Source organism: Teleopsis dalmanni, chromosome 1 (genome assembly GCF_002237135.1).
Source record: "Teleopsis dalmanni isolate 2A chromosome 1, ASM223713v2, whole genome shotgun sequence".
Classification (NCBI taxonomy): domain Eukaryota; kingdom Metazoa; phylum Arthropoda; class Insecta; order Diptera; family Diopsidae; genus Teleopsis; species Teleopsis dalmanni.
The window spans coordinates 196641245-196655846 of NC_051846.1; the positions used below are offsets into that span (position 1 = coordinate 196641245).

A 14602-nucleotide genomic window follows, 5' to 3' on the forward strand; every position below is an offset into this window, starting at 1 on the left:
CGATGACGCTGCGCAAGTATTAAAGAAAAATCTATTTTGCAATCCACATACTTGCAAAATAACTGGAGATTTAGTGGATCAAGTGCGTTACAGGTATGAAAATCAATTTAAATTCTTTATTGTTATTAAAAGAAAAATATGTTTTTATTAGAATTTTAAACCATTTTAATACTGACGCTACTGAATATAATGTTATTTTTACTGCTAATGCAACGGCTGCCCTGAAGCTGGTTGCTGAAACATTTGATTTTGGTCAAAAAGATGGACGTCCTGCCGGTGCCTTTTACTATTGCCAAGAAAATCATACATCCGTGCTTGGTATGCGGGAAGTTATAAAAACTGATAAGCTATTTGTCTTGACAAAAGATGAACTAGTAAAAAATCTGAAAATAAATACTTCTGAAAGCGAACTAGAAGCCCCTATTACAGCTAAATCACAAGATCACAATTCGTTAGTTGCGTTTTCTGCTCAGTGTAACTTTAGTGGATATAAAATGCCACTGGAAGTAATTGATGTTATACAAAAGAAAGGATTAGCAGTGCAACCAAAGCAAATAAGCGGCATTGAATATACTCCAACGGACGATGAAAGTAATTTCTTTGTTTGTCTGGATACTGCATCGTATGCTGCTTCAAATTACCTGGATTTAGGAAAATTTAAGCCGGATTTCTGTTGTTTATCATTTTATAAAATGTTTGGGTAAGCTTAGTAAGCAAAAGAAAATTCTTTATTATAATTATTTTTCAATAGATATCCAACTGGCGTTGGAGCATTATTGGTCAGTAAACGAGGACAAAATGTTTTAAATAAAGTATACTATGGCGGTGGTACTGTAAAAATAGCTATGACAAGACAAAACTTTCACGAAAAACGTGATGGTTTTACAGAACGTTTCGAGGACGGCACATTACCATTTTTAACTATTGCCTCCTTGCTGGAAGGATTTCGTACACTGTATCGCTTAATACCACCAACGATAACTAAAACTACAGGGGAACGTATTGCTGCACATGTTTTTCAATTAGCAAAATATTGTCATGATTTCCTTGGTCAATTGCAACATGCAAATGGTTCCCCTCTTGTTAAATTTTACAATCACACAAACTATGAAAGTGTGAAGGTGCAAGGTGGCCTTGTAACATTTAATATTTTACATGACGATGGTTCGTATGTGGGATTTGCGGAAGTAGCTTGTATTGTAGCAGTACATAATATACAAATGAGAACTGGGTGCTTTTGTAATCCAGGAGCATGTCAAGTATTCTTAAACCTATCTGACAACGACATACTTAAACAATTCGAGTCTGGACACATTTGCAGTGATTATAATGATTTAGTCGATGGTGTACCTACTGGAGCAGTTCGAATGTCTTTTGGTTATATGACAACGAAAGAAGATGTTAGCAAAGCAATTCAAATAATACGTGATTGCTACCTCACCTCTACAGTCCAACGTTTAAGCATATTGGAAAATTCAACTTTGCCAAGTGCATTGCAACACATTCCACAACGTTTACGCGCACATTTGAAAAAAATTTGTATATATCCAATTAAGTCCTGTGGTTCATATGATGTATTAGAGTGGCAGCTCACTAATACTGGTTTTAAATATGATCGCAATTGGATGATCGTTGATAACAATGGCATGGCGATTACTCAAAAACACAATACACGATTGTGTCTCATAAAACCAGAAATTGATCTTAAAAAAGGTTACCTCACCATATCATTTCCGAATATGAAGTGTATTGATGTACCACTTGAAATAAATGAAGATGCAAAGATTTTGGAAACTAGTATTTGTCAGAGTAAAGTATGTAATGATATAATAAAAGGGATCGATTGTGGAGATGAAGTAGCACATTGGTTATCTGATTGCTTGGAAATGGATGGTTTGCGCTTAATAAAACAAAATACCGAACGCCGCAATCAAGATGGTACGGTCAGAGATATAGCATTAGCAAATCAAGCACAGTTTTTACTTATTAATCGTGCTTCCGTTTGTTGGTTAGCTAACAAGGTTGAAACAGAAAAAGAATTGCTCGACAATACGCTAGGTCGTTTTAGAGCAAACCTAATCATTGAGACTTCCAAACCTTTGGAAGAGAATAATTTTAAAGAGCTTTGCATAAATGACACCATATTTAAGGTGGATGGTTTTTGTACACGTTGTCAAATGATCTGCATCGACCAACAGACTGGACAAAAAACAAATGAACCATTACGAACCATTGCGCGCGTATTTAACGGTAAAATACGATTTGGTATATATATGTCTTTAAAGAATACTTTTAAAAATGAAGTACTTATATCATGTAAAGATACGCTGACAGTCAAGTACAAAAATGACTAGTATTCTGAAAATAAATTGTTAATCATAGTGTTTTATTATTATTTAAAATACAAAATTGTTATACAAAATACTTAAAAATAGTTAAAAATTTAAATGTATAAAATGTATATATAGAGTACATTAGTACTTATAGAAATATATTAGTTTTGTAGTCAAGAATTATTTATAAGCAAATAAATAAACAGTGATATCCTATAATATGCAGCAATTTTCTATTGGTTGCTCTTTAATTTTACTAAGTGGCAGTCCTTCTTGCGCCTTTTGTACATTTTCTAATACACTTTCATGATCAGGAAATGCCAATGTTGTAAGTTTTGAATGCACCAACTGATCATTAATTTTAACTTCAAATGAGCCTTGTCTACCTTTGTGGCAAATAACTTCAGTGCCCGGCTGCTTTTCAATTAGGAAGTTTTGCAGCATTTTACACTGCCATTCAAAATTACATTTTCCACTAATTAAGACATTTGAATAAATAACTATTTAAACTTATTGATATATATGGATTGTTTACCAATATTCCACATCCACAATAACCATTTCGAAGACACAATTCTACCCACTTCATTGAATTGAAAAAAACCAAACACTCTAACGTAACTTCTTACACAACTACCAAAATTAATGCTGAAACGAAACGGAATTGAAATAGAATTGAAATACCGCCAAAACGTATCTTATTTAAATATACAACTTACACAAGTTGATATGAATCTAACAAAATTTTAATCACGATATTATATTTATTATGTCCTACAAACATTACTAATTGACTTAAATGTAACTAAATCCCCAAAAAATTAACAACTGAGAAAATTATTTCAAATATTGTATCATATGTATTTATAGTACTATTTATGACATAAATTTTTATTGTCTTGAACTTTATCAATTGTCATATATGATAGAAGAGGAATATATAGCAAGACATGAGTTAACTAGTCGCCACATGGCATGAACATGGGTTGACAGAATCATTTACTTACTTATAGTTATGGAAGATGTGAGGTAAAAACTATTCACACAACACAAGTAATTTTGATTTTAAATGTAATTTTTTTTGTTTGGTCACAGAATCAAGTTAAAGTTGTAATCTAATTTCATAGAAAAATTCAATATCTCAAATTACGATTAAATTTTAATTTGTATAATATTAAGTTCGTAATTCACAATAGTATAAGTGTACAGAGATATTGTGAATAATTCTTACAAACATTGGAAATCAAAACAAAATACTGTTGTAGTGTTCGACCTTTTTGTTAACAAGCAAAACTAGACACACAATATGAAACAAACTTTATGGCTTGCAGTGTGAATATGTTGTAAAAAATTACTTGCTATAAAGTTATAAATAACCATAAATTAGAAAAATCAATTATGTGAAAAATTTCATCAATAATAAAACTGCGTTATCTAGTTTTTCGTTAGTACAACAATGAAATGTCAGATATTTACGAATTAATTGTTTTCAAAACAAACATTATTATATTAATACAATAATGCCAAACTATAGTAGGAATTGTATCGTTATAAATGTGCGTCAAGCGTTAGCTATTATAATAATATTTATTTTGAGCGGAATAAAACAAAGTCAAACAGCAGTTAATTATATGGACAATTATGAAAAGAATAATACAAACACTCCACCCGTAATTGTTAAAAGTTTGAACGACACGAATGTTTACTGCCCAGGAGAAAGTGATACAGAATGTTCAGCACTAACTTATCCTTGCATCCGATGTGCATACAATAATTCCTGTCATTATGGACGTGATCTCAATGTCACATGTTCAGTGTTTGAACATGTGCAGTGCCTAGGAGAGCGTCAGTTTATACGACAAATGAACTGCCGTTACTGCTATCAAACTGAACTTTGGCAACAAGCGTGTGTGATGCGCGGAAATTGCAATTCCGTTAATAACCAATATTATCGGACGAATTGCACAGTGCACTCTGATGTATTGTGTTTAGGCAATCGTTCATTTACTCGCAACATTAAATGCAATTGGACTCAAGGTTATCGTTGGAGTTCTGCTTTAATAATAAGCTTAACATTAGGTGGATTTGGTGCGGATCGTTTTTATTTAGGACACTGGCAGGAAGGAATCGGAAAGTTGTTCAGTTTTGGTGGCTTAGGTGTTTGGACAATTATTGATGTTTTGCTTATATCTTTACATTATCTGGGACCAGCTGATGGTTCTTTGTATATATAAAATTTGATGCCCCATATATTTATTAAAATTAATATAAGAACATTGTTATGATAGACTGTTTTTATTAAATAAATTACAATCTTTAAAGTTATTTTATTAATGATTTTGCTTGTACATTACAAAATAATTTTATAAATATTAATTATCATCATCAAATCGAATGTGCTTTGTTAACACTTTTTTTATTTTTTCTCTTCCTCTCTTTTGTGGTACTTTAATTTGTTTGTTGAGTTTCATTTCGCGATCGCCTTCAATTTTTTTCCAGTATTCCTGTTCAGCTTCTCCTGTTAGAATTTTCATTTGATACTCAGCACAATTAACTCGCTGCACAAATTCTACTGCTGCTGCTGGATTTTCAAGTCGAACATGAGCATGCAGAGAACCTTCTTTGACGTCAACATACTTTATTGTAGTATATTGGCGCATATTTGCTTTAAATTCTTTAATATCCACACAAGGCTCTATAAAAAGAATTTCAACTATTAAACCAGACTCATAACTAAATAGCGGTTGACGTTCTAATGCTTGATTTTGCTTTGTTTCTTTGACAGAATTTTTGGATTGCGCTTCATCTTCCCCAGCGCCATAAAAGTTCATATTCATTTTATGTAGTTTACGTCCAGCTGTTTTTATTTTTTTCGAAGGAGGAGGAGCAGAAGTATTTGAATTTGACGTAGCATCGTTAGACTCTTGTAAAGTTTTAAGTTTTTCCTTCCACAGTTTACGTTTGATTTCAGATACTTTTTCTCTTTGCAGATTTAAATATTTATTCCTTAAACGTTTCCAATCACGTTTTGGTAAAATTTTTAATTCATAAAAGGAAGGATCTGTGTTTAAATCAGCTTCTTTTTGGTATTTTTTTATTCCTTTTGATTTTTTTCTTCGATTTTTCTTACATTTTACCATGTCAGAATTCATTTTATCATCACTATGACCACCTTCTGTTTCCGATGTTGATGCTGTTTTTGTGTCATCATTATCTAATTAAATAATATAAATAAAATTTTCATGTGATTTTAATGTTTATAATTATACCGTTTTCTTTAATCCTTTTTACTTTTGGTTGAGCCACATCGTCTGCGCTTTCGACGCTTACACATCTCTTTTTTGCACTTTTTTCAACTATTTCTGGAACTATATCTTGACTTTTATTTTCTGTGATGTATGATTGCACACTTCTCAATTTACTAGGTTCTGTCTCCTGCACATTCAAGACACCGTCAAAATCAACGAAGCTATGAAGTGCTTTTGCAACACTCTTCTCTTGTTCGAACTCAACAAATGCAAATCCCTTAATCTTTTTGGATGTTTCATATTTTGGAAGAGAAACATAGGAAACAGCACCATAACGTTCAAAATGTTTTCTTATCCAGTCATGGTCCGCAGTTGGTGGTAATGACTCAATATATAATGTTTTTTCATCGACGTTGCGTTCTTTTGGTATTTCTGTTTTACGCCGAACTTTTAACTTTGTAGTCTCATCTAGTTCTAGGAGGTCAGAGTTTGACAACGCTTTGCTAATATCTTCTACTTTACTCGTTAAAGTTTTTACTTTGTTGAAGTTTAAAAACACCTCCAGCGGTACAACTGCAATAAAAACATATTTCATCATATATATTTTTATAGTATACTTTAAACATCATAATTACATGGATCCTTATCGATAAGTTGTTTTAGAAATCTGTCCTTAGAGAGATTTGCATCTCCGAAGTAAAATTCCATTTGGGCGCGTATTGCATTGAAATATTGCTTGTGTCGCTTTCTATGGCTATTTTCAGTTCCCTGAACGGCACAATCTGCAACAGCAGTTTTTGATGAAGTTTCCGGAGATGTTTTACTTTCAGTCTCAGAAGATTTAAAAATTTCTATTTGATTATCCATTGCTTTAAACTTGAATACATGTAAGTAAGAAAATGCAAATCGAAGTTGCCAAGACTCAAGACAACAAAACCTGTACCAATTTCTTTATGCATCTACCGGTTGTCAAATCATTTCATTTGCAAAATATCATACTACGCATAGGTAGATGCTTCACTTTCTGTTCAAGACAATATTAACATATAATATTGTAACATATGCCATCCATAAATTGTAAATGATGTTATATCATGACATCTAATGTCGTGAGTGAGTCCTATAGTAAAGAAATTTAATTTTCTATAAATAACCTGAAATTAAAAATTTTGTTTCAATAAATCTTGTGTAAGCTTTTGAATTATAGTATATAAAAATGTGATGTGTAAATAAATAGAGGTATCTTTCACTTGTTTTATGTGATTATGTTACATATGAAGTTTAATTTTAAACGTAGGAAATTGTACAAAATAATATGGCTCAATAATATCTTGATACGGGAGGATACATTTAATAAATCTAACCTAGTGCTTTTTAGTGGAAATCTGTAAATTATTTAAAATGATACTGAGAAGCAACCATTTTTTTTCGTTGGTTGGCTGGTCCCTCTACAAAGCATATATTAAAATGAGGTGTGTTTAATAATCTTATAAACATATGCAGTGCAAAATTCAAATACAAGCTAGTCAATTATAGTAAGTCGACTGCTATAACAATTTCTTTGTGGTGTACGATTTTATATCATAATAAATACTATTTAATTTTATTGACTTGCATAAAATTGCATTTTTGATACTTCTATTATCAAAAGATTAAATGCGTTATAAATTCGTATTAATATATGTGAACGAACAGAAATATATGTTAAAGCTACTTTGTATTTAAGAAAGTAAATTGCTTATTATGTGCTGATAAATTATATTATCATATTAAAGTAATTAATAATTGCAATGCCAAATAGTTGTGAAAATTGTTTTTGTTGGTTCGCTGGTTTCAGATATAATTTTTGTGCTTTATCTATGTGACTTCTTCATTTCACATTCCAAACAAATACTTTGGTTAAACGTACGTCTTATGTTTTGGCATTTATGTGAAACACAACGACGCTTGAACGCGGTTAAATAAAATAAATTTTAGCAAAAATGGATTTGAAGAAATTTCTTATGTTAAAACAAGATGTATGCCGATTAGTTCTAGGTGAATTATTAATAATCTAATTAGATATTAATTTAACAAAAATTTTTAAAACTAGGATTTATGAAAAAGAATGGATACGAACAAACTGCAGACCAATTTATTAGAGAATGCCCTGAATTATATGAGATATTCGTCGCAAAGCAACAGGGCGAGGACATCGTTTGTTCGGAAAAGCTAGAAAAGATTTTAGCCGATCATCAATTTATAAAGCGAATCCGTTAGTATGCTAATTTGGTATTAAACATTGTTTCATACTTAACTTTTCAGTAAACAAGTTGAACCCGCGCGACGATATGTCTCTGCGTGATAAATTTTTGTTGATAATTAATCAAAAACATGAATTGCTGAAAGAACCGTAAGTACTGAATGCGAGTATTAATATTTTATATAAAAACATTTTTATATATTTTGAAGTGAGCGGCGTGACTATTTTAGTGCTGAGCGCAAATATAACTATGAGTATAAACAAGGACAGAAGGTTATATCTTCCCAAACCATTGTAAATCGTATACCAACAGATGGTATTTTAAACATATAAATTAATGCTAATATATTATATTATTATGTTTTTTTTATTTGAAGATAATCAGCAGCACATCGTAACCAATAAAGACTCAGTATCTGAAATTACGAATGCAACAAATGAGGTGAGTGTCTTTGTTATCATGTCCTTTAATATTTTTAATCAGAATATATATTGCAGTATATGGATGTAAATATTAATCAAGATGTTGATAGTGTATTAGTTCTTGATGACGAAAATCTCAATACTAATGGAGCTTTTGTGGAGCAAATAGGCCAATCTAATGATCAAGTGGTAGAAGTTCAGTTTCAGGGTAAATGTCTAAAGATATAATTTTCTAATTAAATATAAATAACGAGGTGTAGTGTTCCACACATATTGTCATTGTAATACAAAAATAAAAAATATTAAAGAGTTTCATTTATTATTAATTGAATTGAAATTCTTTTTACTGTTAATTTTTCCAAAATATAATTTAAATATAAATTTGAAATACAAATAAAGCATAGTTATGACGAGTCAGTACTGTGTAGAACACTGCAAAGTTTTGCTAAAATTACAATTTAATAAATAATTATAAGTTTTTCATAATAAAATGCCACTTAATTACATATACTTATATAATTTTCTATAATATTTAAAACGTAATATATTCAAATAGGCACATCTTGCGGAAACATTTTTCCAGATGACTTCTTATATGTGAATGATGTCACATCGTCAAAATCATTCATGATTCAGAAACATTCATTAAACCTCGTTGGTGATTATAATATTAATAATTTAGGAATTGTGCAGACAAATGGTGCATATGAAACTATAAGTCCACCTCACATTTTAAATACAAATAGTTCCTCAACACCACGTAAAACAACACCACGAAAAACAACACCATCGCATGTTAGAGCTCTAACATTTTCACCAAAGGTCACTTCAAAGAAAAAAGCAATCATTAAAAGTCCTTTAGTAAAAATAACAGAGATCAAGAAATTACCAAATGTTATCATTGCTGAAATGACAGACGGAAAATCTGTTTCTAGTTCCGATATCGTGGCAACTAATACTGTTACTTCTACTGCAGTTGCTACAAGTACCACTCCTTCTGTTGCAGTTGCTACAAGTACCGCTGCTCCTGCTACAGTTGCGACTAGTACTGCTGCAGCAGTTGTGACAAGTACTGTTAGTCTAGCTAGTACTTCTACTGCAACTAATGTTATTGTCGCTAATAGTGATATTAATACTGGTACTGAGGAAGCCTACTCAGAATGTATAATCGATGATGAAAGCTCTGTTGAATTGCCTTTAAGCACAAAAGTGTGCCCTGCAGTAAAAATAAACGAAGATTCTGAAGATATGAAAAAATGGAAGCTCATTCGGTCTCAAAAGTTAGGTGACTTAGACACTAGATTAAGAGAAATTAATGTCTTCACTGGTAACAATATGCCCACACCTAGGGAAAATAAAAGAAAACCTCGTCGAAAACGATTAACAAACAAAAAAGGGAAAAATAAGGAAACTATAAAAGAGGAGGAAGAAACGGATGATGATGTACAAATTATACAGCCCGAAATCAAGAAACTTAAAATTGGTGTAAGATCACAGCAGCGCAATATAAAATCGAAAATAAATTCATCAAGTGAGAATATTCAACCGACTATTCAACCGACTGAAACTCAAAGTAGTACCAATGTGAAAAAGGCTGAGATAAACGAAGTAGTGGTTCCACCTAATTATAAGGTAAATGCTTATATTTGTTTTGAAATTGAATAACTTGTATTTATATTTTAATAAAAACGTTACAGGCTGAAATTGAGAAACGCACCAATAATATCGGATTTTTATTAGAGACTCCATTTAAGGACTGTTTACCGAGTTATGTACCTACAACACCTGGATTACCATCATTAATGTGTAAACCCGAAGATGGCGGGTTTAACGCATCATCTTTGTTTGGGTCACTTACTAAGAGTGAGTTAGGCTCACCAATAATGAATGCCATAACGCCTGGTTTAAAATGTTTGGCATCGCAAAATTTAAAAGATCCCACTCCAAAAAGCGGTTTGGTAACTGAATATTCATCATGTGGGTCGTATTATAAACCAGATGAATCTGAAGACATTGAAATTGATAGAATCGCTAGTCGCAGTTCTGCAAATAAACATTTAAAAGAAACTGAAATGAGAAATGAAAAACCACAACTTAGTAAAATACTGGAAGATGGGGAACTTAATTCAACTGGAAGTTCCAATAATGATTCTACGAAAAAGGACGATTCTAATGTAGAACATAAGGTGAATATAGATGAAAATGATGAAAAAGTTGTATGTATTGATGAAAATTCAAATTCGTCTATGAGTTCAAATTCTTCGTCGTCATCATCATCTAGTAATTCTTCAACGGCAAGATCTTCATCTTCTTCAAGTAGCGCAAATACATCAAAAACTCATAATGAAAACATACCTAAAGGTGAAGACGAATCTGTGCATAGAGATTCTAATGATAAGAATTTAAATGAAGTACCTACAAAATCGTTTGTTGAACCCACTGTGGTTGAAAACGTACCTACAATATTGATTGATGAACCAACTATAATTGAAAAAGTTCCTACTAATAAAATGCAGTTAAGAAAATCAAGACATGTTGGAAATAGTCAGACGGTGCAGGACAATAAAATCAGAGGGGTTCAAAACGAACTTGAGATGAAAAAGCAGAGAATGAAAAACAAATTAAAGGATGAACCGTCAACGTCAAATAAAAAAAAGCCACCTCCTAAAGTAGTGTCTCGATATAATACTAAACAAGCAGCTTCAAAATTGCGGGCTATACATAAGCCAATAAAATTACCGGAGAGCCCTACATCTGAAAATAACAGTGAAATATTGGCAGCATTGCAATTATCAGCGAAGAAGCTGAATCCAACAGACACAACGGAAAAAAATCCCAAATTGCATTTCTCAATAAAACAAAATAAAACGAAGAGAACTGATACTAAATCGAAAGAAATTGAGACAAATGGTAAATATATACATATATACATATAAAAGTTAAATAAATATTTTCATTTGACTTTTATTAAAATTTTTTTAGTTAACACAACAGACTTAGTAGCGCGAACATCTACTCGGCAAAAGGAATTAGAGAGGAAAGTAATTGATGAATTTAATTTCGAAAAAGAAGAAGCAATGTCATCAGATGATGATTTTATTGATTGTAAATTAGTAAAAAGTCAACAAATGCAACGTAATTATATAGAAATGTATTCTAAATCCGACAAAACACCAAAAGAACAAACTCAAGATCAAAACTTACAAAAGAAAGTGGTTAAAATTGGTTTTAACCACGCGGAACAGTTCGAGCAAATAATCCTACGACCAACCGAAATAATAAGGTTTTTGAATTGGCCGCCACAAGAATCCAAAGTCAGTAAACATCCTAAAAAAAGAAAAATATTGGAAAATTTAAAACATTCACATGAAGACAATGTTTCAAAAGTACAAAGTTCGAATCCAGATGTTCAGAAGTAAGTTAGCTTTATATATTATTTTAATATAAGTGAAATCTATAAAGTATATACCACAATAACTATCATTGTATGATTAAATTGAATACTTTGTATTGTTTTAATTTCTAGTACTCACCCAGTTGCTGCAGTAGCTAAGCTGAGCAAATGTGAAATAGAAACAGTGCTAAGCAGATTACATGGGAAAACATCTATATAGTTGACATCACTTTAATTCTTCTTTAAATTAATTTTAATTCATATCATCATGTAAATATTATTTTAATCGTAATATGTATGGTTTTACATACCCATATTTTAAAAATCGCCATAACACATTTTGTGAATCTGGAATTACATACACCACAAACATCAAGCAAATGATATTATATTTGGAGCGGAATAAAACAAAGGCGGATTGCAATTAATTATATGAACTGATATAATAAGCATTCTTTAAACAATAATTAGTTGTTAAAAAGTTTTGAACAGTTCTGCTCGGAATAAAGAGATATAGCACATTCCAATACTAACATCACCTTGTATCCGATTTGCATATAAATATTATTGCCATTATGGACGCGGTCTTAATGTCTCTTAATGCTTTGTACTGGATTATGTGATGGGGAGGAAAAATTACTTATTTATGCGACAGCCTAAACTTTAGCCACATGCGTTTATATTGCTTGGATATTGCAATGTTGCAATTAATATTATTGAATCAATTACAAGCAATGCGATTGTTGGACTTTTGCGTTGGATTATAAGCTTCACCAAAGAAACGTTGGATATAATGCCCATCGTTTTTATTTAAGACAGTGACTTCCTATTGGAAGTCGTTTAGTTGATGAGACAATTATGTGTTGCTATATCTCTTCATTTTTTTGATTTAACTGATAGTTTTTTATGTATATTAATTCTAATGCTATGTATATGTATTACAACTAATTTATTTTAAATTAATATTATGCTTTAAATAGATTTCATAAACTTTAACCATTATTAACCAGTGGCTATATTCAGCGAATATGAAAGAAAAACAGTGCTAAGCAGATTACATGGAAAAACGGCTTTATTATTTTCAATATTTTTGATCTCCTTAAGGTTTAGCTTTAAGTTACACTCTTATACGTGTAAATAAGTTTTTAATAATTTTAATAATTATATGTAGAATGTGCATTCTTTGAATTTAAAATTACATATATCATAAGAATCAGTATTTAATAATTTCCATTGTTCACTGTTTAGCTGTATAATTTATAAAAAAATTTGTTATTGTTAATCAAAGAATTTAGTTTTTTTAAAATATAAAGGTATAAAAATAATTTTTTTTTTAAAAAAATGAATGAAATAATAAAATAGAGTTTTTTAATAAAAATAAAAGTATTTATTATTACTCTTAAGCGTTACTATTCTTATACACAATTTTAAATTGTTAATTTGTAGTCTAGTTAAAACAAATAAATTTTGTTTACTTATCTGAAGTTCCTATATGGAATACTGTCTTTAAAAGATTTTTTCCTTAATAGTCGAATCAGAATATTGGCTATATTGTTTTTTCGCTTAAATCACAGATTGACACCATTGTATTTGTTTAGGGAGGTGACTTGACGGTTTCCGGTAGTTTAGTCGCTGCCAATCTCGCCAGAAAATTGGTGAGATTTATCTCCAAAAAACATAAAAACTGTTCTATTGCATATATGATGCGAAAGGTTATTTTTTGAAGAACTGCTGAAAGACTTGATATAAGCAGCTAATAAAAAAATAACCTGCATGAGCAAGAATATCATGAGTTAACCAAGTGGTTCTGCTGTGAATTTATATGGCTGTCGTAAAGGTAATCATCAATTAGGTTGTGACAAAGTCAGTACATTTTTTAAAGAAGAAAAGCTGAGTTTCCATGCAAGTAGCTTTGATCACACTGCAAGTGCTAAGATTTAGTCATCTGTTTTGAATTTTATTTATGAGAAAATAATATTGATTTAATAAGCAAATGATTAAATATAGAGATTAAATTTGAATTCGAAACATATGTAATCACTGCATATCTTTATTGTTTTCTAAGCTAACCTTTCACTTTGAGTGTTGATTGGAATTTCTATATATATATATGTAAAAGTTATATGCTTAAGAAGTTAGATTAAATTATAATAAGTTAAATTTACAATTGTATATCTATATGAAGATGAATTCATTATATATTTATTAAATAGTTAAAGTCATTTTAAACTCAAATACGTACAGTAAAGTTCCTGGAAGTATTAGTAAAGATGGGTTTATGTATCTGCTTTTTCAAGTCTTGTGCTCACGTCCTACATCTAACTACAATTTACATATTGTATGTTAAGAAGTATAAAATAATAATATTAATTCAATTATATAAAAAGTAATAATATTTAATCAAATATCAAATTTAAAGTTATCATCGGTATATGTATATATTTAAGTAAAATCTTCTACTTCCACAAAACTCCCTTTCCAGCATCATAATATCTCATATCAATAATTTGCATATTTTTGAAACTGATATACAGAATAATATAGTAAATACTGAAACACTGACTAGATTAAATTCCATAGTTAGGTAAATACAGGTTTAAATACAGGACGTATTTTAAGCTTTTAAGGTAACACCCATACTCGGAGACAACTATTGTGATTCCCTTAAAATTGTCAGAAGGAGGTTAGCTATACAAGTACAAATTTACAAATATATACAAAGTACAAATTTAGATATCTATTATTATTTTTTATATAAATGTTGCATTATTAGTATGTAGATGTCTTTTATTCCATTAATGCATCAAAACACATAACTACAAGAAATTTGGTTACGAGAGGGACAGGTGTTATTTTGGTAGTATTTTCAGTGTATATATTTCATTTTTAGTATTTAGATATTAGGTATTAATCATTTCATAGACACGTCAAACCATATTATAATATGTAACGTAACTTTGTT

General features: G+C 30.4%; 5 protein-coding genes across 6 annotated transcripts; 3 read left to right on the top strand and 2 right to left on the bottom strand.

Annotated features, from left to right (window-relative positions):
• Nucleotide 1: 1 nt before the first annotated feature.
• LOC119667018 (molybdenum cofactor sulfurase 3-like) lies at nucleotides 2–2376 on the top strand (the record flags this gene model as incomplete). Its single annotated transcript, XM_038076298.1, has 3 exons — nucleotides 2–93; nucleotides 152–700; nucleotides 752–2376. Coding segments are annotated over 3 exons (2244 nt in total), but the record flags the coding sequence as incomplete, so codon positions are not given.
• A 116-nt stretch (nucleotides 2377–2492) lies between these two features.
• LOC119671121 (migration and invasion enhancer 1-like) lies at nucleotides 2493–2956 on the bottom strand. The gene is made up of 2 exons (XM_038081638.1): nucleotides 2869–2956; nucleotides 2493–2808 (listed from the first exon to the last, which is right to left on the bottom strand). The coding sequence occupies exons 1-2, from the start codon at nucleotides 2892–2894 to the stop codon at nucleotides 2547–2549; spliced, it is 288 nt and encodes a 95-aa protein (XP_037937566.1). The 5' UTR covers nucleotides 2895–2956; the 3' UTR covers nucleotides 2493–2546.
• An 816-nt stretch (nucleotides 2957–3772) lies between these two features.
• Nucleotides 3773–4612, top strand: LOC119671123 (TM2 domain-containing protein almondex). The gene has a single exon (XM_038081640.1). It carries the CDS (start codon nucleotides 3854–3856, stop codon nucleotides 4565–4567), a length of 714 nt encoding a protein of 237 aa, XP_037937568.1. The 5' UTR covers nucleotides 3773–3853; the 3' UTR covers nucleotides 4568–4612.
• A 3-nt stretch (nucleotides 4613–4615) lies between these two features.
• Nucleotides 4616–6606, bottom strand: LOC119671122 (la-related protein 7). The gene is made up of 3 exons (XM_038081639.1): nucleotides 6217–6606; nucleotides 5603–6154; nucleotides 4616–5547 (listed from the first exon to the last, which is right to left on the bottom strand). The coding sequence occupies exons 1-3, from the start codon at nucleotides 6446–6448 to the stop codon at nucleotides 4706–4708; spliced, it is 1626 nt and encodes a 541-aa protein (XP_037937567.1). The 5' UTR covers nucleotides 6449–6606; the 3' UTR covers nucleotides 4616–4705.
• Nucleotides 6607–7484: 878 nt separating this feature from the next.
• Nucleotides 7485–12809, top strand: LOC119671124 (bromodomain-containing protein DDB_G0270170). Of its 2 annotated transcripts, none has more exons than XM_038081642.1 (10): nucleotides 7485–7618; nucleotides 7674–7835; nucleotides 7886–7973; nucleotides 8033–8139; nucleotides 8198–8265; nucleotides 8322–8454; nucleotides 8803–9878; nucleotides 9944–11156; nucleotides 11229–11661; nucleotides 11773–12809. In XM_038081642.1, the coding sequence occupies exons 1-10, from the start codon at nucleotides 7564–7566 to the stop codon at nucleotides 11858–11860; spliced, it is 3423 nt and encodes a 1140-aa protein (XP_037937570.1). In that variant the 5' UTR covers nucleotides 7485–7563; the 3' UTR covers nucleotides 11861–12809. The 2 variants fall into 2 exon arrangements, with proteins under 2 accessions (XP_037937570.1, XP_037937571.1); XM_038081643.1 differs by having other exon boundaries at nucleotides 8201–8265.
• Nucleotides 12810–14602: the final 1793 nt, after the last annotated feature.

Bases quoted from the DNA above. Each gene is read 5' to 3' on its own strand.
- LOC119671121 (XM_038081638.1), bottom strand. From the start codon at position 2,894: ATGGTTATTGTGGATGTGGAATATTG. The intron at 2,809-2,868 runs GTAAACAATCCA...TGTCTTAATTAG, and splicing joins ATTGTGGATGTGGAATATTG to TGGAAAATGTAATTTTGAAT.
- LOC119671123 (XM_038081640.1), top strand. From the start codon at position 3,854: ATGCCAAACTATAGTAGGAATTGTATCGTTATAAATGTGCGTCAAGCG.
- LOC119671122 (XM_038081639.1), bottom strand. From the start codon at position 6,448: ATGGATAATCAAATAGAAATTTTTAAATCTTCTGAGACTGAAAGTAAA. The intron at 6,155-6,216 runs GTAATTATGATG...TTTTTATTGCAG, and splicing joins ACTTATCGATAAGGATCCAT to TTGTACCGCTGGAGGTGTTT. The intron at 5,548-5,602 runs GTATAATTATAA...TTATTTAATTAG, and splicing joins AAAAAGGATTAAAGAAAACG to ATAATGATGACACAAAAACA.
- LOC119671124 (XM_038081642.1), top strand. From the start codon at position 7,564: ATGGATTTGAAGAAATTTCTTATGTTAAAACAAGATGTATGCCGATTA. The intron at 7,836-7,885 runs GTTAGTATGCTA...TTAACTTTTCAG, and splicing joins TCAATTTATAAAGCGAATCC to TAAACAAGTTGAACCCGCGC. The intron at 8,140-8,197 runs GTATTTTAAACA...TTTTTTTATTTG, and splicing joins AAATCGTATACCAACAGATG to AAGATAATCAGCAGCACATC.